The following is a 24,391-nucleotide window of genomic DNA, read 5'->3' as shown; positions in this document are numbered from 1 at the left end:
ACGAAGAAAAAATAAGGCAGACGTTTCATTTCTGCGGTTATGAGGGGAAAATAGTCATCACCGTGCGCTCCTAAAGTCGTATTCAGGGAAATGAGCCCCCCCCCCTCCCTCCCCCTTTTCCCTCTTTCTCATCTGCATGACCCCTTTATGTGGAACGGCCATATACCTCTCTGCACTGGGCCAAAACGCTAGTGGGCTTTAATAGCCCGCCATACATTAAGCATTAAAACGGTATTTCAGTGGGCACTGAGCTCACAGCTTGGCAGTGTGTGGAGAGAGACGGAGAGAGATGGAGTGTGGGGGGGGGGGGGGGGGGGGGGGGTACGCCGTCAAAAAAGCGAACAAACCTCGGGGAGAGCCAGTCTCGGCAGCTTAGCAGAAACACGGCCAAGAGACTGTGTCTTGCCTTGTTGAAGCGCTGCTCGCACAATAAAAGTGAGGAGACATGAAAAAAAACAAAAAAAAACAGAAAAACTACTAAAAAGAAAGAAAGAAAGTCTTCGCCGTTTGAGGCGCGATCGACTGTTTGTCTCAGTCCAACTGGCGGCCGTTGAAAGCCCACTCCCTCTCACTTTCTTAAAGGAGGACCCATTGCAATGGAAGAGATGGGAAAAACAAAGATTATGCACTAAACTCAACTTGCTGCTGCTAAATACACACAGGTGTGTGTGAATGTGTGTGTGTGTGTGTGTGTGTGTGTGTGTGTGTGAGCGTGCGTAGTGCTGCCGCTGTGCCAGCAGATGGCACTTTGGTTTCAGCCACAAATCGCGACGGTCTCTGCTGGAACCGGGTAGGAACTCGCTCGAATCAACTTACAAACATGGTCGGTGGCACGTGCGCGCTGCGCGCCACACACACACACACACACACACACACACACACACACACACACACACACACACACACACACACACACACACACACACACACACACACACACACACACACACACACACACTTTACTCTGAGATCATGGTAAGAATCCTAAGTGTGTAAATATCATACCTGCACTGTGTGTGTGCGTGCAATATTAAGTATACTTATGTTATATTACTATATACTACCTGAAAACTATGTATTACATTTGTACACACACACACACAAACAGACACACACTTTGTCACTAACACACACACACACACACACACACACACACATTTGTCAGTTTTTCCATCTCCCATCCTCACTGTGTGGACGTACACATCACAAGCCATGTGTACAGCGTGCTGTGTGTTCATGAGCCATGAACACCTACAGTAAATAGTCAGATGTTCCACCACACACACACACACGAGCTCACATCCTAACAGTATGATTTTTTCATGTAGTCGCTCAAGTGCCGTCCTCACAAACCCAAGAGACCTGGGTCAAAATTCCAAAATATATCTGCTACTGTAAACAGGTAGTAAAAAACGAAAAACCTGTTCTCAGCGACTCCCCGCCACAATCCCCCCTCCCCCTTTCAACATCACACATGTTCACACAACTTGTGTGATAACACGCTCGGCATAAAACAATCGTCTTTCTGTTTCTTCTTGCCGCAAGTCACACGAAGAAGGAAAAAATAAAAAAAATAAAAAGAAATCCTCCTGGATTCCTGATCAACAAAGCACGATGCATTAAAAGAAGAAGGAGTCCGTGTGAGAGAAACGCTCATTTAATTCCACTTCCCTCTGATTAATCACGGAGAAAAATGTTGTTGGGCGTGCCACTTTCCACCCAAACACCGAGACCGAGGCACGGACCGGGAAAACGTACAGTACATTAGAGGGGAAAACTATAAAGTTATTTTTAAATCTAAATTTCACAGGGCGGAATGGAATGCCGCTTTTATTTTGGTGTCAGAGTTGCTCTATTCTAATTTTTTTCCCCTCCACCCTCCTCCTGACGACACAAAGCGTTTATGAATTATCCAGCAGGTGAAGGGGGCTTCTTGGGTCTTTAAAATGTAGAGCTGGTGGAAGGAGCCCCCTGGCCGAGTGGAGTGGAGGGAAGGGGGGGCTCCATCTGCCACGCAGGCCCACAGTGGGGGTGGGGGTACCTGGACACACAGTACCGCCAGGACCCGACCACCGCCCATCAGGGATATAACATTGGGATGCACAGACTACCTGTTTTCTGTTTCTGGGGTGCAGCGATATGAAACCAGATGGAGGTTGGAACTCGAAGTGATGCATTTCCAGTCACTTTCCGACTGAGGGGAAAAGTTGAGGAAATGCATGATGGAGTAAAAACAAAAATGAAAATTGTCACAGGGATACGCAATCAAACTGATGCACAATGTGACGAAAAGCATTTACCCATAACCACCTTCTATGACACACACACACACACACACACACACACACACACACACACACACACACACACACACACACACACACACACACACACACACACACACACACACACACACACACACACACACACACACACACACACACACACAAACATGCCATGCCATGTTGTGTCCTGTGGCCCCCACCGCCAGCGGTCTCCAGGGACCTGTTACCATGGCAATGAACAGGGATCAACGGCAGCGACAGTGGGGTGAGTGGGGCTTCATGCTCGTGCACGTGAGCGTAGAGTTAATTGTATGCTTGCAGTTAATCTCTCACTGCGTGTGTGTTTTTTTATCATCGTTGTGTGTGCGGATGGTTGTGTTCCTAATGATTACGTGCATATTTGTGTGTGTTGCATTGTGTGTCGGTGGGGGAAAGTGTCCGAGGTGGTCATTAGAAAATCCTTAATTGCGTTCTTCTCCTCGGCCGTGACACCTTTCACTCGGCTATGACTCTCCAGCCTCGTCACACGCAGGAAACACAACGCTAATTAGAGGGAGCCACACTCCCAGCACCATGACCATAAAGCCCCTGTGTGTGTGTGTGTGTGTGTGTGTGTGTGTGTGTGTGTGTGTGCTGTGTATGCGCGCATCTTTGTGTCTCATCCGTGCAAGCGAAATTTATTTGTTTCAGAGCAGAGTGGGCACCGGTGAATGAAATTTATGTGGACAGGATGTGAGCGGAGCGTGACTATATGGAGGAATTTATCACAATAATCAGTGAATTTCACACACTGTCGATATTCATCATTGGCTCTGTATCGGAGCTGTATGTATATATATATATATATATATATATATATATATATATATATATATAATACATATACATATACACACACACACACACACACACACAGACACACATATACAGTATATATATTATTAATCTTATGGTCATCTACTATTATAAGTGTCTTTCCAAATATACTGGATCAAATGTACATTTCCCTGGCATTACACTGTCGTAAAAGCGATTCAAGAAAATGTTTCTTACGTTCCAATTTGAATAACAAAACCAGGGGGAACAGCACAGGTTTTCAATTATCAGTCTTTTTGAGGAATTTTCACGCACCCAAACACAAAACGGGGCCATTTTCAAGGTATTTCAGGACTAACATTTCTGTTGACTAAACCCAAGCACTTCAAGCACGCCAAGGACCTGCTAAGAACCCCGTGTATAACATTACGACACTCCGGGCGGGATTACCACGTGTTTACCACATTTACAAGATTTGTTATTCAAATGAGCTACAACTAAACTTTGTAGACTAACAAGTACAGCATCTGCCTGTGAAATACAGACGGCGCATCACGTGTCTATGAGGAGATGTCTGTGTTCTATTTTATAGATGGGGTTTATTGATGTGTGTTGGTGCGCGGGCGCGTGTGTGTGTTTTCACATCGTATACAGTCTCGACTACAGCAAAAACAGCCCGCAATCCGCTTATGGTGCACAAGCAGCGTCTTCAGAGGAAACGCTGACCAGCAGACGAGCCGCAGCTACTGTCCGCACTACAGAGGGGAAGAAAATGTCTGTATGTACAAAACGAACGGCACTGGCAGAGGCAGAGAAGAAGAAAAAGAAAAATAAAAGAAGAAGAAAGAAAAAAAAAACGCCTATCATTATATCTGGCACCCTGACAAACTAAAAAAGCTGCTACAACAGAGAGAGAGAGAGAGAGAGAGAGAGAGAGAGAGAGAGAGAGAGAGAGAGAGAGCTGCTGGAACAGAAGGAACGAGAAATATAAAGTGAGGAGGAATTAAAGGAGGTGACGAGAGAAAGAGTGGTGGAAAGGGAGGAGTAGGGAGAGAGCAAGAGAGAAGAGAGGTGGAAAAAAGGGGGATGAAGAGAGGAAAGGGTGGTGGGGCAGAGCAACTGAAGAGAAAAGGTGGACGCCGCAGAGGAACAGAAGACCGTGTCCGTCCCAAAAGTCTGTTGGATAATGACGAAGCTCCCAGTGACCATGGAGCATGGGTGGGTGGGTGGGTGGTTGGGTGGGTGTGTGTGTGTGTGTGTGTGTGTGTGTGTGTGTGTGTGTGTGCGTGCGTGCGTGCGTGCGCCTTACATGTCTCATCTTCTGCAGTCTCCGTGGAGATAAACTCTTGGTGCTGGTGGGAGACCCGGCACAGAATGCCGTCCCCTCATCCTCCTCTTCCTGACAGAAAGAGAGAGAGATAGGTGAAAAACCCAGACTGTCCAATTATAAACATAAAAAAATACAATGATTGGAATAAGACACTTAACGTCAAAAATGGAAGTCGTTTTATTTCAGATACTGTATATTGAGGAGATATGAAACAAAGAAATTTTATATATTATGTCTCCCGCATTATATCATATGTTCTTGCCGATGTGTTATTGTTTGCTCATCTTCTGCGGCGTCTTGGGTGATTAAGACAATGCTAATCAACTCAAAGAGAATATGTACATAGTAATAACATAGTAAAGCATAATGCTAAAAATTCAACAGTGTCATCTCTAGGGCTGTCCCTAAATAGTCGACCAAACATTAGTCTAGGAGAAGAGTCTTAAGCTGCTTTCACACATGCCCTCTGGACAATGTCCGGATAATGTCCGGACCTGATTATCGAGACTTTGTCGGGATTTACCCTTTCACACATGAAGCAAAAAAATGGACATTGTCCTTTTCAGATGCGTTTACACCACCTGGAAATAATCAGTTTGGTTTGGATGAGCGGCAGAGCCTGGGTAGAGCGTGCAGGAGGCAGGATGTGACCCAATGACACATGACGCTGCAGTTTTACAGCACACCCAAGGTGGCGGACGAGGTGACTTGCCAATTGGGGTTTTTTTTTTGCGTTGATACATGTATTTGGACGTATCCGCAATATAAACAAGAGAGTGGAAAGGAATAATAACGGAAGCAGAAAAGAGTACGAAGCAGCTACGCTCTGTGCATGAAGATCCGCACAAAGGTAAATAACTGGCGCATGATAGAGAGGTCATCAGTACGTGACACGCCCACTCGCTCGCTAGGAATGATCCAGACAATTACCTGCTCTGTTCACACATACCGCTCAATTGGACATTACCTGGACTTTGTACAAGGGTGCTGGATGGGTAAAGTCTGGTAAATGATCAATGACAGTGATTCAGGCATTTGCGCTCACCTATACAGCTCATCTGGGTAATGTTCAGATTATTTCAGGGTTGCAGTGCATGTGTGAAAGTCAACCAGGTCGACCAAGTTTTCATTAGTCAGTTGGTCACAGGAAAAAAAACTAAAACAAAGGGAGCTGCGCTTCATCAAAATGAACCTTAAAACCTATTAGGGCTGCAGATATTCCTCTATAATCCCATTCTATGCTTTATTTTTTTATTTTTTTACATTATATCATATATAAAAAATTGTAATGCTCAAATTAAGACCGTATTGTTAAGTATGGTTCAGCTGCAGCTCCGCAGCGCCGATCCTGTGGGTGCTTCGGGGCCCGAGCACCTACGGGGAAGGTCGAGCACCCACAGGAAAAAAATTCCTGGCCCGACACGGTCCGCAGCCCGTTGGTTGGGAACCTCTGCACTAAGCTTGTGCTTCTAAATTAAATGTATATTTTAAGACTGGTAATAAGTTATTGTATTGGTATTACTGATAAATTAACAAAATGTTCAGTCCCCTCGCTGGTTGTTCCGACACATACAGAATTATTACAGCTTTTGATGAGTGGCTTTGATGTAATTAACAGGCGGCTCGCTTGATGTGTGCAGCGCTTGTGAATTAAATTCATATTATAAGGGCTGAATATTAGGTTTTCTATTTATCTGTAATGTCGCACAGTGTTAGTTATACAATGGTAGTTATAACATTCTTTCTTAGCCCTGGAATTCAAACCATTCTACCTTCTGATGGCCCAAAAAAATAAACATTTAAACGAGAGCCACAAGCAGCTACGAGCGGGCCCTCGGAGACGGAGAACATCACGGTATAAAACATGTCATTTTCTACTGCCAGAAATTATCTTTGTCTGGAACTTTGGGAGCTTGAGTTAGAAGTTAAGTCGATCAGAACCCTCTTTCCCGAGGCCGACGCAACTTTTTTTTTTTTTTATAGCAATTTCGACGGGCTCGTTCACCCAATTGGTGCTGCGGAGTGTATTTACAAATGCGTGCCGTCACACTCCCCCGTTCTGCCCCCCCCCCCCCCAACTCTCTCTTCCCGGGGTCTGACGCTGGCAGATCAAACTGCGAGGACGCCTTATCAAAGCCATCAGCGCTTATGGAAACATACACCTCATTACATTAGCTTTGAGGAAATCACAGGCCTGCTGATGAAATATGCAGACAATAAAAAAAGGGGGTAGGGTGGAGGAGAGAGAGAGAGAGAGAGAGAGAGAGAGAGAGAGAGAGAGAGTGAGCTGGGGTACCTGTGACATGACAGGCCGTAGCCAGAGGGGCGTCGGTTAAAGATGTACTGCTCGCGAACAAAGCACTAAGCAGGTTTCAAAAGCCATTTAAAGCCGGCGCGTCAGAATCACACACTCCCATGTAAAGCAGCTTCCCTGTCTGTTTCCATGAGGACGTGTGTGTCCGTCTACGTGCCGCGGAGGACGAGATTTGTGCCGCACGTGTGTGCCTCTGTGGTAAAAGGTGCTTACCCTTGCTTTGAGTCTGCCCTTAATGTTTCGGATACGCCTCTTAGTGTGACTCTTGGCCTGCGAATGAAGAAATGATACAGAGTCAGTTGCGCGCGCACGCACGCACGCACACACACAACACTTCTCAAGTTACTGTATGTAGTTGTTTTTTCGTGTCCTTGTACTTTTATAAGTACTGTACAGTACTGTCAAGTACTGTAATCTCACTTTTAAATCTTCATTACACCACGTCAACCACTTTGCCACTTTTACGGTAGAAGGGCAGCAGCCGCGTCGGCGCAGCATACGGGCATTGCGCAGTGTGCCGTAAGTGCACGTGTCCTATTAAATCCACTGTTAATCCACTGTTGCAGCGCCGCTGGCCACGTCAGCCGCGCGGAGCCACACCCAAAGAGTGCAATCAATTTAAATGTGTTTTGTATGAGGCTACACTGTACCAGCAACCCAGAGCTGCTGTCTGATCTGCTTATCTACCCAGACACGTTTTAAACACAAAGAACAAATATACATGTCATACGTAGAAGTAATGCAATACAGTACAAACATGTCCCACTGACCAATTTCAACAATTAGTTGTAGCCCACACTTAAATTATATTAAAAGTTATTTATGACAGACTACTTAAAAAAAAAAAAGGTAATACCTAGCTTCAAGACTTTGTTTAACTTAAAATGTCTGCAGAGATCATACTGTAGGACATAGTGTGAGACATTCTAAACAAGATCAACAGGTTGTAATGTCCTTTTTAAACAAGTTAATAAACAGAAATCACAAAGATTGTTTTATATTTTTCACACAATAATCGATAAAAGCATTTGTGGTATTTCAGACAACTTATTATCAAACTGCTTTATTAAAAAAGATTTAAATCACTGGGCGCAGAGCGGAGCAGAGAACGTGCGTCCCTGTGCCCGCGGAGATTGTCTCACACAGCGGAATGCCACATGCCCCATCAGAGCGATCTTTTCTCCAAAACAAAGCAAAAAAAAACTGTTTAAGTTTTTAAAGTTAAGAGCAGTATTTATTATTATTATTTTTTTTTTTAAACACCAGTAATGTTAAGCACAATTCCAGTAGGTACCAATACTTTTACTTTCCACCAGTGCAAAACAGCTGGATTTTCAAACTCACTCAAAGTTTAAACTTCCTCCACCACATGGGGGCGGTTTCACTGACGGGATTTAAGGACCAAGGTAATCCTACTTAAATGGATCCAGAATTTGAAAACGCCTTTCTGAGATGTTGCTTAACTTCAGATGAATTAGCTCTAGACTACTTCTAAAGGTAATGAAGGGCTAGTCTGGACTTGGTGTTGGTCTTCATCCAGTTCCTCTATTGTCCAGGTTGACCTGGAGGCCACATTCATTAATCCAAATATAAACCTGCCTCTGGCCAGGTTTGATTCAAGACTTCCCTTGGACCTGGATTAACTCTACTCTTCCTTCTGGAAATCTGATTTCCGAAACCAAAACTTGAGGCAAGTCTCAGACTATTTTAAAGCGCGACTGAGAAAGGAGGTTTCAGTCGGTCCAGATTAAAAAGTGTAATTTGGTCCCGGATCAGGCCGAACCTGTGTCCACCGTAACGGCCTGTAATGTTCCCTACACCTTCGGATGCTTACCTTGGTCACTGCTGTGTTGATGAGCGCACCACCCCTCTGTAACACACAAACAACACACCGTAGTTACAGTGATTTCACCCACAACCACGACACACGTTATGGAACGAAGAAGAAAACTCTCTGGAGCACAAAGCTGTTTTCCCATCATCCCACACTGCTCTTTATTTAGCATCAACCTCATGCTGTGACGGACGGGATGGCGGCGTGATTGACTTCTACTCTGAGTTGTGTAGACCGCGGTGCACGGAGCGGTAGCATGCACGTCTCCCTCCCTCTCTCTCCCCCTTCTTTCCTCGCTCTATCCTCCTCACCCTCCCTTTCTCCCCATGTTCGGTCTTTAACGTGGCCACGAGGTGTCAGGGAGACGGAGCTAAATGGCTAAACAGGGTAAATGGCAGCCAGCATCCCGAGAAGGAGTCTGTGGAGGAGAAGAGAGAGGGATGGAGGGAGAGGCAGAGGGAGGGAGGGAGGGAGCAGGGTGGAGGTGAAGGCTCCCTCTTATAGATCCCTGTCAGTCAGGAAGTGTGAACTTTAACAAACCTTTGAAGAGCACTCTAGAGAACTAATTCAACCTCAGCTGACGGCACAGTTGGTGGATGGTGGGTGGGTGAGTGGGGGGTGGGGGGTGGGGGGGAAAAATCGAAGCCGAGATTAGAGGAGGGGGGACAGACAGACAGCAGAGAGGAGAGCGAGGGAGAGGAAGACGGATGGAGATCTATGTTCTTGGGGTCGGTTCGGCAGACTAACGCCTGTGTTCGCTGCCAGATCAACATGTCATGTCGGAGGACGTCAAAACTGCTTCTGTCTCACGCCCCCCACCCAACCCACCCCCACCCACAGTCTGTCTCCACTGCCCTGCACGCACACAGCGCTGCACGCACCCACACGCACACACACACACACACACACAAACACACACACACACACACACACAAAATCTGTGGGTTCATTCAGCCCTTTTCCACCCATCGCCAGGACTTGAAATTCTGAGCTGTGTCAATCTTGCTCTGAATTAAAATAAAAGGGGAAAATACAAGGCAGAGCACATTTATCCCCCCCCCCCGACATACCTTCACAGTGTGCATCCATTGTTGATAAGACCGCGAATTACCTGTTGGGAAGCAAAAAAACTGAGAAACAAAAAAGTGACGCACAACACAAGCTGATGACCGGATATTTATTTGCACGTTGGTTGTAGAGACGGAGTTCCATGTCAATATCCCAACAGCCTCTGCGACGCTTCGAGGTTATTTATCGTTTTTTAGATGGCGAGGCCGATAACGCCTTCCGAAAACAAAACACACACAGGATGGCGGCATAGAGTGCGTGTGGATGCCAAACTCTGAACGCCCGGAGATGCTCTCGGCGTCATTTATCACGTGGTAAAGGGGCTGTAGTCGACGCTTCTTGCTGCTGAGGTGACAAATTAGAGCCGTTAAAGCGCTCTAAAGACTGAAATACGAGCGTGGATGGAGAAGAGCGTTTCCAAAACAGGGCGGATAGAAACCTGGAGATCCTTCCAAACGACTCCCATTCAGTGATCTGCTATTCATTCACAATCCTGATCCTGTTTAAACACGGCGTGTAAATAATCAGGTAGGGCGGTAATAACGAAAGGCGGTGACCCAGGAGAGCACAGAGTCTTATTTTGAGGATCAGGATTAATATGTTGATCCGAGTGACTTTACGGCCTCGGCGTCTCGTAAAAATGACAGAGGGTCGGAAATGGAACCAGCAATAAAATTTCCCGATGTGAGAAACGCTCAAGGCTGTAATATTTGGAACGATCCGGAATATTTTATGCTAACTAGTGTCCCCACAAAAAATTGCGTTTTCATTGTAACATGATCAAGACATTTCTAGGGTATTTAAGAAATGCCTTTGCATATTAACATGTCATAACAACAGATATACATTGCTTAATATCTTGAAAAAAAATCATGTTTTGTTGAGATTCCCTAGATTGAATCTTGATTGAATTTAATATTTTTGACATTAGCTTTGCAAATTTCTAATTTGGAATTTACTGTTTTGCACTATATTTAATAGGATTTTTGCCTTTATATTTTATCACAGAAGCTTGCAGCATGTCCAATGGCGTGGTGGTGCGATGCGCCAAAAACGGGGCTCGAAACTCGAGTGGTTGCAGTGAGCGATGGACAGACACTCACTTCCGCAGAAACCCCCCTCGGTGATCTCCTCCTCGAACACGTCGGTGAAGCCGCGGCCTGCGTTCAATTTGGCCAGACGCCCGTCGATGAACTGCAACCATAAATTGCGACACACTTATAAAAGGGCGACGGTGGAAGTGGAAAGAAAAAAACGACACACACACACACACACACACACACACACACACACACACACACACACACACTAGAGTGACATTAGCGGTATCTAGCGGAGGCTAGAGCCCTAGATTAGGCTGCTTCCAGGTAATAGGGATTTGGTAATGTGGAGCAGCTGAGGGATTAGAGCGGCAGACTAAATGCTGCGTGCCGTCTGAGACGTGGGGAAGTTTCATTTCCTCCCCTTTGTCACATGGAGCGCGTAAAAAAAAACCCATCTCATAAATATGGGCCTAATAACCCAGACAGCTACACGGTCTCCCTGGCATACGTACAGAAAAGGATGGAAAACATGTACAAAAGCAACCCCACACACACACACACACACACACACACACACACACACACACACACACACACACACACACACACACACACACACACACACACACACACACACACACACACACACACACACACACACACACACACACACACACACTTCTGGGATGACAAACGGTAAAAATAACAGCGTTCCTTAGACATTACCGAATTTAGAAAATAAAAACAAAATAAATAAACCTATAGAGATTTTTTTTTTTCTCTTTTAAATCATCTCTGACCAAATGAGTGAGGAAGAGTGGGAACGGGGAAGGGAAAACAAACAATGTCCCTGGAAGTTATAAACACATCAAAGGGAATCTGATTGTTGTCGTCATGTTCTTGGTCTGGGCACAAGGTAAGGAGCCCCAGGGCCCGTTTCCCAAGCCGCTCCCACTACCCCTCCGGTGATCCCGGCCACCCGGACGTCAAGACTCCGCCGCATTAATATATTGATATAATTTCAAACAAGTTGAAGCAAGTTGCTATGAAGGAGAGGTTGTTGTCCTTTGCCCCCCCCCCCCCCCCCTTCCTCAAAGAGTCGTTCTTACGGCCGCTCTGTTTTCAATGAGCTAATTCCTTCCACGTTGACTTCACATCGGGTTCATGTCACATTGTTTTAAAAGAGTCTTTGTCTCATCTACAAAGCATTTTCTTACAAAAACTCTGCTGTGATCAGCAACGTATCCAAGCGGTCACCTTCGACCTTTCAAACCCTCTTCAAGGGACGTCTTTGAAAATGAAAATAAGCTAAAATAACTATACATTGACATTACATTCATTATTAACATATATTACATGTCTATTAACATTTTTTTTGGGTGGAGATAATTACGTTGCTCCAACTCCTGTGACTGTAAGTGTGTCCACAGTGTAACTGTCATGGTTGGTGAGTGGGTGCGGGGGTCCCGCGGGAGATGAGGCTAACTAGCTTCCGACACCACCAGCACCACCTTCTTCTCCTCTGCTCTGGTCAGGAGGGTGGGGTAAGGGACTCCATCATTAGATCTTTTTAATGAGAGGTGAGACTGGAAGTTCCAGCCATTGCTCCGCTGCTTAGCCGGCCCAATTAGTGCAGATAATCAACCCAAATCATCACCTTGCCAAAGCCTCCGCTTACTCCCCCACCCCCACCCCCACCCTTCGACCGCCCCGCCTTCCTCAGCCACCGCTCCCTCCCCAGATTACCTTCCTCAACTTGCTCCTTAATTAGATATTACTCAAGGACCAGACTATGTGATCCCAAAGATACCAAATGCACAAACAACCCCCCCACACACCACACCCCCACACCCCCCACACACACACACACACACACACACAGACACACACACAGCCATATCCTTTGTTTTGGAGGGCCGCTAAGGAATAACACATTGAAGGTCGAAAACAAGTGATTCAAATAGAAATTGAAATCAGACAATGAAAAGGAGACTAAATTATATTTATATATATATTTATACATACACACACACACACACACACACACACACACACACACACACACACACACACACACACACACACACACACACACACACACACACACACACACACACACACACACACACACACAAAATAAAATAAATAAAAGACAGACAAGCATGTGTGGACACACGTTTAAAACCACATTTCAAACCCCTTTTTGTATTTTTTTTTCTTTATAAACAAATCAGTTATTTAAACTTTTTTTCTGAGGTCATAATGACAGTGGCCATTTGAACAACAAACATCATTTGCTTATAATATTCATCATGTTGATTTAAAATGAATGAAGTTGTTTGTGCTTCTGCAATGTCACAATTCAAGATAAGATAACTGGCATCCAAGAAACTTGCATCCCAGAAAATGATAATCCATAATGCACTGCTATATAGTTCAAATGCCATTAAAGTACTATTGTATTGTATATTGTTAATTATAAGTCTGTGTTTTAAAAGGCATGCAGATCTTAACAGTGGCTGCAAAAGAACATGGAGCAGAAAACTAAAAATGTCAACATTTTGTGGTTTAAACGGCTGAACCTCAACGTGAGGCTCGATAAGGAGTCTGACAGGAATCCAGAACCACGGCGTTAGCGAGGCCGCGAGAGCAACAAGCACAAACATAAGAGCGCGCAAGAGCGTGCGTGCGCGAGTGTGAGCCGGTGTGTGTGTGTGCATGTGTGAAAGAGTGGAGGGTGTTTGATAGGAAGCAGGTTAATGTTGACAAGCCCTTCCCCTGCATTCTTTGGGCCGCTGCCTCCCCCTCACACAGAGACGCTCTGCTGGACTACACACTAGTAGCCAATAGAGCGTAGTGAAGGTTTGGGAGGAGAGGGAGGAGGAAAAAAAAAAAAAAGTGCGCACGTACACATGGGTTCAATGTCGGACTTGTACACTCAGACTTCAGAGATTCATCTGTTGGAGTGAATCTCTCATTGGACAATGTATTCAAATGAAACGGTCGATTATATCAGATCAGAGATGAGCAACGGCTTATCTACTCTTGTGTTTTCTTTACCAAAACTGGCCCGGTTTGCTACAGCTCAGCTGGCAAGGGATTAAGTCTTTTTGAAGAATAACACTAGAACTATTAAAATGTTTAAGTGTTCCTGCCAGGGAGGCAACAAATATGAGTATGACTTTGGCCGAGAGGTGGATCTCTGGACCAAAATGTCAGCATGAAATATAGACGTTCTGCTGGCAATGAAAAACTCCATGCCTGTTCAAATACTTTATAATACATTATCAAATAGATTGGCAAGCTCTTATGTAAGTACAGAGTATTTGGTATTGATGTAAATAGTGCATTATTTGTGGACATACCTGCCAGAATTTAAAGTGTTGTTCATATATATATATATATATATATACACAGTACATACACAATATATACAATACTGTCAATTTTTGGTTTTGGTGTATTGCCAACACTTTGTTTACTGTTTATTGGTTATATTAAATGTCAGGTTTTTCGTACATTCATCCGTCTGCTTCACTGTTTATTCCATAAGTTATTGTACAGGAATGTATATTTCCGTTTTGGACACTTTTCAGGTTTTTTTTTTCCATTTAATTTATATAATTTTTTATTTTATTGTTTTTCTGTTATTTGTAGGTTATATCTGTTGTTCATAACTAGGTTTAGTGTATATTGGCATATTTTATGTGTACAGTTTACTATTATCATTTTGCCTATTGTGTTGTGGGAACATTTTCCTGTTGGGTATAAATAACGTATCTGTCTATCAGAATAACCTCAACTATTGTATGCAAAGCAATAACTAAAAATGTATAAATATAGAAGTTATATATGGCAATTAAAGGGTTCACATAAAGAGTTACTGAGGAACTCGCTTTTTAAAATAAAATAAAAAATAAAAAATCATAAAGTGTGTGGTTTTTTTTTGCTTTTGTTTGTGGATTGGGGTCATGGCCAGTGTAATGCTCTGACGGACTGCTGGCCTCCTTCCCTTTAGCCGGCAGAGGAGTGGAGGAGATAACCTATGTAAGTTCCCCCAGTGCTGAGGAGGAGGAGTTGGGGGGGGGGGGTGGGGGTGAGGGAGTGGGGGACATAGAGGGTGGAGATAAGGGCCCATTTCCCAATGCTACCACTTTCGACAGGAGCGAGCCAGGAGGACGCTTTGAACCGCGCCCCACTATCTGCTCTGCTTGGGAAAATCGAGACAAAGGGCCGATTGAGGGTCTCTCCTCCCCCCCCCCCCCCCCCCTCGCACTCTCTCCCACCCTCCCTCTCTCCCTACAGAGAAGGAGAGAGGGGATCGCACTGCTATCACGGGTCAGAAAACTCTCAGGAACCGTCGAGAGTTGAGGAGTGAGAGGAAGCGTCTTGAGATTAGAGCACCTTGACTGCCGGACCAAACCAAACAAATGCAATAGCACGTCGAAAAAAAAAAAAGGAAAATTAGGACAAGTGCACCACAGTGAGTGGTTCCTGGGTGGTTAAAAAAAAAAAAAAAAAAAAAAAGAAAAAGTTAAAAATAAGATAAATCCCACAGTTCCAGCCTTCAAACCTCAAGTCAACAAACCATCGCTGAGGCCCGCGTGGAATTTGTTAAGCGCGGAAAAATTGGTCGAGACAACTTCCATTTGTTTGTTTTATTTTCCATCCAAAATGTGAGCCAAAACTTAAGTAAAAGCTAAACCAACATTGACCCGCAGACTAATGCGCACAAACACACAGACACGGACAAGGTCAGGCAGTACCTGTTTGAAGAGCTGCAGGTTGACAGCCATGGTCAGGAAGTTCTTCATGGTGCTTGAACGATGGTTCACAAAGCTTTCCTCGCAGAAAGTGATTGGCTCACCCTGGGGGATAAAAAAAATGCATGGAGGACTTACGAAATAATTATAAACTAAGTGGATAAAATACACTTAATATATTTTAATTAAAGGTGCCAAAATTCTGAATGTACATGTGAATGGGCCGTTACGTATGTATGGATGGATATATATACAGTATATTGTTCATCGATGTCTTTGTTGCAAAATGTGGAACTAGAACTGTAAAAGTCGATACACAATGAAACCTATAAGAGATGGTAGGGAGAGAGAGAGAGAGGAAACAAAAGCATGCCTTTTAGATATCACAGGTCCCTTTTTTGCCTCTTTACCGGGTGGGGCCGCCCAGCCCCCCTCTCTTGAGAAGACAGTGAACAAGTAAACTTCACAGCGCTCCGCCTCAACACATTATTACTATTTCTTACATCATGGCTCTCGGCCTGTGAGCTATAGATGCAGAGGATGACAAGAGAAGCACTGCGGGCCCAATCGCACACAGCCCCATGGTCATTACCCGGCGCGCTTTCTTCTCATAATTAACATAATTCTCACCCATTTCAGGAAATGCTCTAAATTCCTCCGCAGAAGAACAATGTGCTTTGTCTGTTGGAGGCTACGGGCACAGTGGGACACGGAAGAAAAAAAAACAAAAAAAAAAAACAATAGTTGACAACACAAGGGACTAGCCCAGTTTCAGGGCCGGGTGGATAATGCCACTGGCCCAAATTACATCACAAGAACGCTGCTCCACTTACATCACTTGAAGTTCTAAAGGGAGGTTTCTTTCACGGAAACAAAGTTGAAAGCGGCTTCGGTTTGGGTCATCTCCATGTCGTCTTGGCGTTGAATTACAGTAAACTGGGGACCGTGGATGACTTCTACTTATAATAAGTTTCAAATCACGTTCAAGAAAGGCCCCGCCATCACATGAGCAAAGATAAAAAAAGGTTATTTCAGACTCAGAGAGACAGATGCATCGGAGAAAATATACACTCTCAGTGGTGAGGTTCCCAACATGAGGTGCAGGGACCTCAGGGAGGTCCTTCGAGAGGTTCCAGGGGTCCACAGCAAAACGATTAATAGTTCAACTCGTCCATTATATAATGACATAGCAGACTGTTATGATCACCGTTTCACTGTTACCTCCCTTACTACAGACAGAAGTTTGGACTAGATCATACCCAAAAATAAATAATCTTCTCAGACTGGGGTCCCAGATACAAAACCTCATCAAATGAGGCCTTGATACGAAAATGGTTGGGAATCAGTGCAAGGAAGCCAGGAAGTCATACGGGCCTGGGCAGGGTTAAGTTAAGCATAACAAAATGCTGTTTGCAAAGCTGTTTATAAGTCCATTCAATGAAACAGGCTTAGAAGCAGGCGGGAAGGAGGGCTTCAAAGTGACAACAGCGGTCACAAGCCCCGACTCCAGAAAACATTTTCTTTCTTTCTTCCATCATTCTCAGGAGATCGACGACCGCTCCCTTAAAATGAGTCATCACCCGTCTACACCCGGATGCGGCGGGCGTGTGAAAAACACAGCTTCAAGTAATACTTTTTTCTTTTATTAATCAAATCCAAGTTATTCCAGGTTCACCTGCCAGACATGTCAGTTTCGCTCGCTCCGAGAGGGTGAGAAGCGGCGGGGGGGAATCAACGCCAGATGAAATTGATGACCTATATAATTCTGTTCTAATCAGCTGTTTGCCTTTTTTTGACTCATTATCATTCCCCTGTATTGTTTCATTTACAACTCAGCGGGGCTCCGGCCTGTGCGTCCCCACCCCCCCTTCTGTCGAGGAACACGTGTCTGTGAAATCACCCCCCCCCGCAGCTCCTCACTCAAGCAGGCGCGTTTCAAGGCTTTTTCCTTGCACTCCGAACACATTCTGCCAGCGCGAGGGTCTGGAAAGCCTCGACGTGCGGGGCATTTTTGTCCGGGAAGGTCCGTGCGTGTGCACCAGGGTTTGGGTTTGAGGACTTGAAAGGCAAAAATAAATATCCTGCACACAGGTGTGTAAACTGGGAAGAGAGGAAAAATATACACCCCGTACACCCCCTTTGAGTGCACGCGTCTGAGGGGAGCCGGTTTGTTCGCGTTTACGCCGTGTATAGCGAGAAAAGAGAGAGACAGCATCAATAATGTAGCGTCTCCACTCCGGGAGTCCACACAGTCCAATTAATCTCAAAGCAAGAGGAACAAAGGCTTCGCTCTTTGACAAACAGGACATGCTGTAGTTTGCTTGGCACTGACTTAAGACTTGATAAGCAGAAAGAGCCAGAGAACAGATATGTTTAGGTGGGGGTAGAGTAAGAAAAAAACACCACTGGTGGCTAAAACGGATCTTCAAAGTCGACGTCCGGGCTCCTTCCAGCTCCTTTGACGTTCTACTATGGGGGACAGGCCCACCTCCGCGGCGCACACCGCCGACCGAAAACACAGCGTTTACCTGGCGTCCAAAACTCCTCGGCTGAAAGTGAAACGTCGACCGATATCCAAATCTTTTACAGTGCTGAACCAAATAACTGGACATGGATCACAACACAATTTATACATACACACACTGTAGATATTTAACAATGTGGCTAGAAGTCGTACTTTCAACATATTACATTATACTGAACAGTTTTTGTGCCATTGTATCTTTTCTGAAATCTTTCGATGCGATGAGCAAAGCTTTGTGGGATTTTTTTGTGCAGTAAAATTGAGGGGATTGAACAAACAAAATCATCTCCTATTAAAATACGCACTGTTAAACAACTGGAAATATTTTACTAGCCACCTTTTTTTATTTTAGAAACGTTTAGAAACCATGGGCCCAAAGATAGAAAATACTTTGCTTTCGCTTGGGTCCCGGTAATCTATAAAATAAACTTTAAATTCCAAATAAATGAAGCACCACTGCCAGAGACGTAGGCCGTTTTCTCAGGGAAGGGGGGACAAGTTGAAGCGATCTGTTAATTTAGCTATTTAATTGGTTGAATTTGCATGAATAATTCCAATGGCAAAGTTGTGATTTCCTGGAGGGGCTTCCCAAAGTTAAAAAATTTCCCCGGGTTAAAGGCTTTGCTGGGTGACTGGGAACGCTCCTGAGAGCTGCTACCTCATGACAATGACGATGACGAAGACAGCGCCGAGGGTAACATAACATATGCCACTGGCACATATTGGGCTCACAGGTCACCATAGTCAGCGTCGCTGTGCCACTCCCTGTCAACTTCTGATTATGTGTACACATGTGTTATTTCTTGTTTATTTTTATCTCTTATTTATTTCTAGCTCTATTTTGGACTGTTCTGTCAACTTCTACTGCTGTTAACGCCTGAATTTCACTCTGGGGATGTCTTATCTTATTTACAAATACTGAGTAAGTCGATGTGACCCTGAAGGTGCGTCCAAAAGTGATGAAATCAGAGAGGGCTCCTGGGCGCCGTGGGAGTCTTACGGGCTTGTATCGCAGGGCGTCGCGGTACGACCCAAAGAGGGCGGCCTGCGCTCGCAGGAAGGCCCTGGCCACGCCGCTCCCCGTCGCCGTGGACTGTTTCTTCAGCTTGCTCTTCAGGGAGGACACCTGGAGAGAGAGAGAGAGAGAGAGTGAAAGAAAGAGAGAGACAGAGAGAGACAGAGAGCGACGGGGACAGCAGGAGGGTTGGAGGGAGAGAGAGGGGGTAAAAGTTAAATTATCACCTCTAAAATTGGTGGAGGAAACTGGTAAGCCCATTCTGGGTGTGAAGTATCACATTTGCGGGTCATCGCCAAAAAAATAGGAAAAGAAAGAAAGAGAACTGGAGAACTCCAGCCTCTCCTCAGAGCTTATCTGTTGTGCCGCGCCATGCACCTGCTTCTCCACTAATTGAGGGAGGAAGGGGGGGTGGAGGAAATAGAAAATCTCATCCTTGCTCTCCATTTCTCCACCCCTCCCCCTCTCTCCCTTTCCACTATGCCACCAGTTCCCTCAATCACCTTTCGGCTACTTCTCCCTCAGTTTGTCGCCCCCCTCCGTCCCCCCTACGTCCCTCCTGGGCTCTCTGTGGCTCCGTCTAGAAAAGGGACTCTTGACATAAAATGTCTTTAATTATTTCTCCACCACCGCCCATCCCTCCCTCCCTCCTCCCCCCTCGGGCGCCCACTCGGAGAACTCCAGGCGAGAGCCGCTGGAGCAGCAGGCCTCAGCTTGCTTTTTTAGGATGATGACAAAGGATTTACCCTGGGCCGGCGGGCCCCGGGGAGTCTGGGAAGGAAGTTGTCAAGAGGTTTCTTGTCACCTGCTCTCGTGGTTCAGGAGGAGACAGGGAGGGAAAAGAGAATGAGAGAAAGAGACGGGGTTTGTGATTGTTTGGTTGGACAGGAGGCCTGTCCGTGTGGCTGGGTCTCCCAGCTGTGTATCGTCCAGCAGCCTCCTGCCGCATCGCAGTGGGCCGATCCGGGGGCCGATCTGGGGGCCATTAAGCCGATTAATAAATCCTCACTTTTAGTTTGTGCCTTTCCAGCCCAGCTCAGCATCTGGGCAATAGAAGCCAGCAGTCTCTCATTTTAATACCTCGTTTTGAGCTACTCAGTGTCTACAGGTGTCAGTTATCATACTGTTCCCGAAAAACCCTGATTTACTATATTGGGTTAATGATTGTGACCAGTATTAGAAGCAATGGGAAGAGGATAGAGGGAGGAAACAGAAAGCAGAAACAGCTTGAGGACCAGAGGACCCCCCCCCAGGTTTATCAATAATATTGGATAATAATAATAATAATAATAATAATAATAATAATAATAATACATTGTCATGGTCAGATCTTGAGAGAAGGAACAAATATAGTTGTGCACTTTGCTGCGGCGTTAAGAGTAAACCAGGTTCTGGTGGTTGCTCTTAGCCAAGCCGGAAGAAGAAAAAAAATAACTTAAGGGAGGAGAAGCAAAGTGTGATTCAGAGGACAGGCTAAAAGAGAGAGAGAGAGAGAGAGAGAGAGAGAGAGAGAGAGAGAGAGAGAGAGAGAGAGAGAGAGAGAGATAGAAAGAAGAGAGCGTGAAAGAGAAAGAATGGCAGCCTTAAACTGGGACAGAGACAAAACGAACAGCGCCGATACCCTCTCCCCTGGGCTCGCTCACTCTCCACCGTGTCCCTGCGCTGCCATTGCAAATGCTCCCAGGCATCAAACAGAAAGTTTATCGCGGTTAAATTAACAAGTGTCATCTCCATATTTTACTCATTGTGCTAAATGCTTTTATGTTTATGTAAAGCCATTTCTGAAATTAATATTTCATGTTTATGTGCATTTTCCACTGGATTCTTCTGCCCCCCCCATCCTTGCAAATCATTAAACAGCCTTTTTTTCGGGGAGAATCAAAGCAAACAGCATGTCAGTCTAAGTGGGGGAGGCATACCCCAAAGACTGACAGCGGAGAGGGGATAGCTGAGTTTACTCTGCCACGCACTGTTCTGTGCACCAGGCTTTGAACGGGAGAGGAGCGCTGTGGTGGCACTTTTTAATGAGACAGGGCTACAATCGCCCGTGCTTTGTTTCCCCAATGCGAAGAGGAAAGAAATTGGGTGAAAAAAAAAAAGCGGCAAGTTCAAAGTTGTGCGTTCATTTGAGAGTATGAAATGGGCTATGGATAAGGAAGAAAGAAAGAAAGAAAGAAAGAAAGAAAGAAAGAAAAAGAAATAAAAAAACACGACTTATCTTTGGAGTTGTGTGTGTGGTAATTAACAGGTCAGTTATATAAATAAAAATGAAAGACAAAATTAGACAATGAAAGAAAGAAAAAAGAATGAAAGAAAGAAAGAAAGAAAAATAAACACGACTCACCTTTGGAGTCATGTGTGGTAATTAACAGGCAGATTAAATAAATAAAAAGAAAGAAAGAAAGAAAGAAAGAAAGAGACAATGAAAAAAGAAAGGGACAACGAAAGAAAGAAAGAAAGAAAGATAGAAATAAAGAAAAAGAAATTAAAAAAACACAGGACTGATCTTTGGAGTTGTGTGTGTGGTAATTAACAGGGCAGTTAAATAAATTTAAAAAAAAGAAAGCGACAACGAAATAAAGAAAGAGACAAAGAAAGAATGAAAGAGAGAAAAAGAAAAAGACACACGACTCATCTTTGGAGTCGTGTGTGGTATTAAACAGGCCGGTTAAATAAATAAAAACGAAAGACAGAAGGAGACAATGAAAGAAAGAAAAAAGAAAGAAAGAAAGAAAGAAAGAAAGAAAGAAAGAAAGAAAGAAAAATAAACATGACTCACCTTTGGAGTCATAGGTGGTAATTAACAGGCAGGTTCAATAAATAAAAAAGAAAGAAAGAAACAAACAAACAAACAAAGATAGAGAGAGACAAAGAAAGAAAGAAAGAAAGAATGAAAGAGAGAAAAAGAAAAAGACACACGACTCATCTTTGGAGTCGTGTGTGGTATTAAACAGGCCGGTTAAATAAATAAAAACGAAAGACAGAAGGAGACAATGAAAGAAAGAAAAAAGAAAAAAGAAAGAAAGAAAGAAAGAAAGAAAAATAAACATGACTCACCTTTGGAGTCATAGGTGGTAATTAACAGGCAGGTTCAATAAATAAAAAAGAAAGAAACAAACAAACAAACAAACAAAGATAGAGAGAGACAATGAAAGAAAGAAAGAAAGAAAGAAAGAAAGAAAGAAAGAAAGAAAGAAACACACAACTCATCTTTGGAGTTGTGTGTGTGTGGTAATTAACAAATTAACAGGCCAGTTAAATAAATAAAGACAAAAGAAAGACAATGAAAGAAAGAAAAAAGAAAGAAAGAAAGAAAGAAAGAAAGAAAGAAAGAAAGAAAGAAAAAGAAACACGACTCACCTTTGGAGTCGTGTGGCAATTAAGGCAGGTTAAATAAATAAAAAGAAAGAAAGAAAGAAAGAAAGAGACAATGAAAGAAAAAAGAAACAACGAAAGAAAGAAAGAAAGAAAGAAAATTCATCTTTGGAGTCGTGTGTGGTACTTAACAGGCCCGTTGAATAAATAAAAAGGAAAGAAAGATAGATAGATAGATAGATAGATAGATAGATAGATAGATAGATAGATAGATAGATAGATAGATAGATAGATAGATAGATAGATGGATAGATGGATAGATGGATAGATGGATAGATGGATAGATGGATAGATGGATAGATAGATAGATAGAAAGAAGAAAGAAAAGAAAATCATCTTTGGAGTCGTGAGTGGTAATTAACAGGCCGATTAAATAAATACAGAGTAAGCTTGTGTTGTGCTGCAGATACCGGGGAGCAATTTCGGGGGTAAACCCAAAACACAATAACTTTTTGGTAATTGGGGTTTGAATCCGGCGCTACGTAAACGGGGCGTGCCTCGGCGGTAATGGCTCGGTGGCACTAATTAACTATTACGCTTTTGAGTGAAGCTAACGAGACGTGTAAAGGCATCAGAGGAAGGCCAGAGCTCTACAGGTGATAACCCTATTTGGCGGTGACATTTTTTAGTGTAAAGTCACCGCGGCAGCGATGAGATCAAAGGGAGAGACTCCCCCATTGGGTCCAATTAGAAACTATAGCATTGTAGAAATGATACGAGGAGGGGTGGTCGGTCGAGGGGGGGAGACGCCATGGGTGGTGGCGGTGGTGGGGGTGTGGAGTTATGATATTCATAATCTATGCAGCGAGGCCTTTTTCCAGTACAGGTCTTTCTCCCAGTAGCTGTGATCTTTTCAACTTACATCAAGGGAGGATGGTCGGAGCGGATGAAAGCAGGGTGTCCAATGGAGGCAAGCGGCCCGCAGTGGGCGGACACGGGGGCCTCATTAAGGCCCGGCCCTGGCCAGACCCCGAAACGAGGGTTTGAAGTGCGTCACATAAAGAGCACGGGGTCAAAGGTCGGACATAGAACAGATCTCCATTTAACTCTCCAGCTGGAGATGATAATTAGCAGGTGCAACGACGAGCCCTGAGATAATGCGGCCGCAGGTGACAATGGCTGCCTGCGAGAGAGAGAGAGAGAGAATGTGTGTGTGTGTGTGTGTGTGTGTGTGTGTGTGTGTGTGTGTGTGTGTGTGTCTTAGCATTTTGTTGCGGGCGTACGTAGACACACACAAGACGATTTTTGGCAAAGTTAAAAAATGCTACTTTCCACCTCAGACAACAGTCCTTTTCCCCAAATCCTTACCCTGGCATAGCACAAAGACGTCTCCTTGACGTGGACAACAACAACAACAACAACAACAACAGCAACAGGTGATTAAAGCAACGTGGGGCTCTGCGTGGCCTGTTTTCTAATCACAAAGCCTCCTGCAGCATAATAACACTTGAAGGCTGCTAAACAAATCAATAAAGCTCCCAGAGAAGAAGAAAAGGATCTCTCTGCCAAAACACTCGATTTAACACATGAATAAGTGAAGATACAAGTAAAGAGAAAAGGAAGAAGAATTTAAAAATATATATGTATTATTATATATTAAGCGATAGCATTCCCTCACAAAATTGGCACAAGTAGGTATAAGAACTCCACAAATAACGACCCTGACACGTATGTGCGGCTAAAAAAGAAGAAGGAAGAAATAGGGGAATGGGGGGGTTGGGGAGGAGCGGTGTCTGCTCGCAAAAAGAATGTTTTGTTTAAGATTCTGTCCAGGGAAAGAAAGCCATTGGGACGCAATTAAAGAACTACAAAGAAAGAGAAATAGTTATTAAAATCTCCTACTTTCTTTTGATGTGCTATACAGTCGGAATTGTACACACACACACACACACACACACACACACACACACACACACACACACACACACACACACACACACACACACACACACACACACACACACACACACACACACAGAGATAAGTGCACAAATCCCCGCACCCACACTTGCCTACATGTACAC

General features: G+C 44.3%; 1 protein-coding gene across 1 annotated transcript in view; it reads right to left on the bottom strand.

Moving 5' to 3' along the window:
• The window catches only part of dennd1b (DENN/MADD domain containing 1B), a gene marked incomplete at its 3' end in the record, with an annotated part of 109,854 nt that overhangs the window by 6,624 nt on the left and 78,839 nt on the right, over nt 1-24,391 (bottom strand). Inside the window, 7 exon segments of the mRNA XM_079997989.1 lie at nt 4,411-4,500; nt 6,959-7,015; nt 8,580-8,615; nt 9,650-9,690; nt 10,751-10,841; nt 15,457-15,558; nt 18,978-19,103. Of these exon segments, the coding sequence (XP_079854115.1) occupies nt 4,411-4,500; nt 6,959-7,015; nt 8,580-8,615; nt 9,650-9,690; nt 10,751-10,841; nt 15,457-15,558; nt 18,978-19,103 (543 nt within the window).

Source organism: Zeus faber (assembly GCF_960531495.2).
Source record: "Zeus faber genome assembly, chromosome: 1".
NCBI classification, from domain to species: Eukaryota; Metazoa; Chordata; class Actinopteri; order Zeiformes; family Zeidae; genus Zeus; species Zeus faber.
The sequence above is the reverse complement of the archived record's forward strand: the minus strand, read 5'-3'. Positions and strand labels throughout refer to the sequence as shown.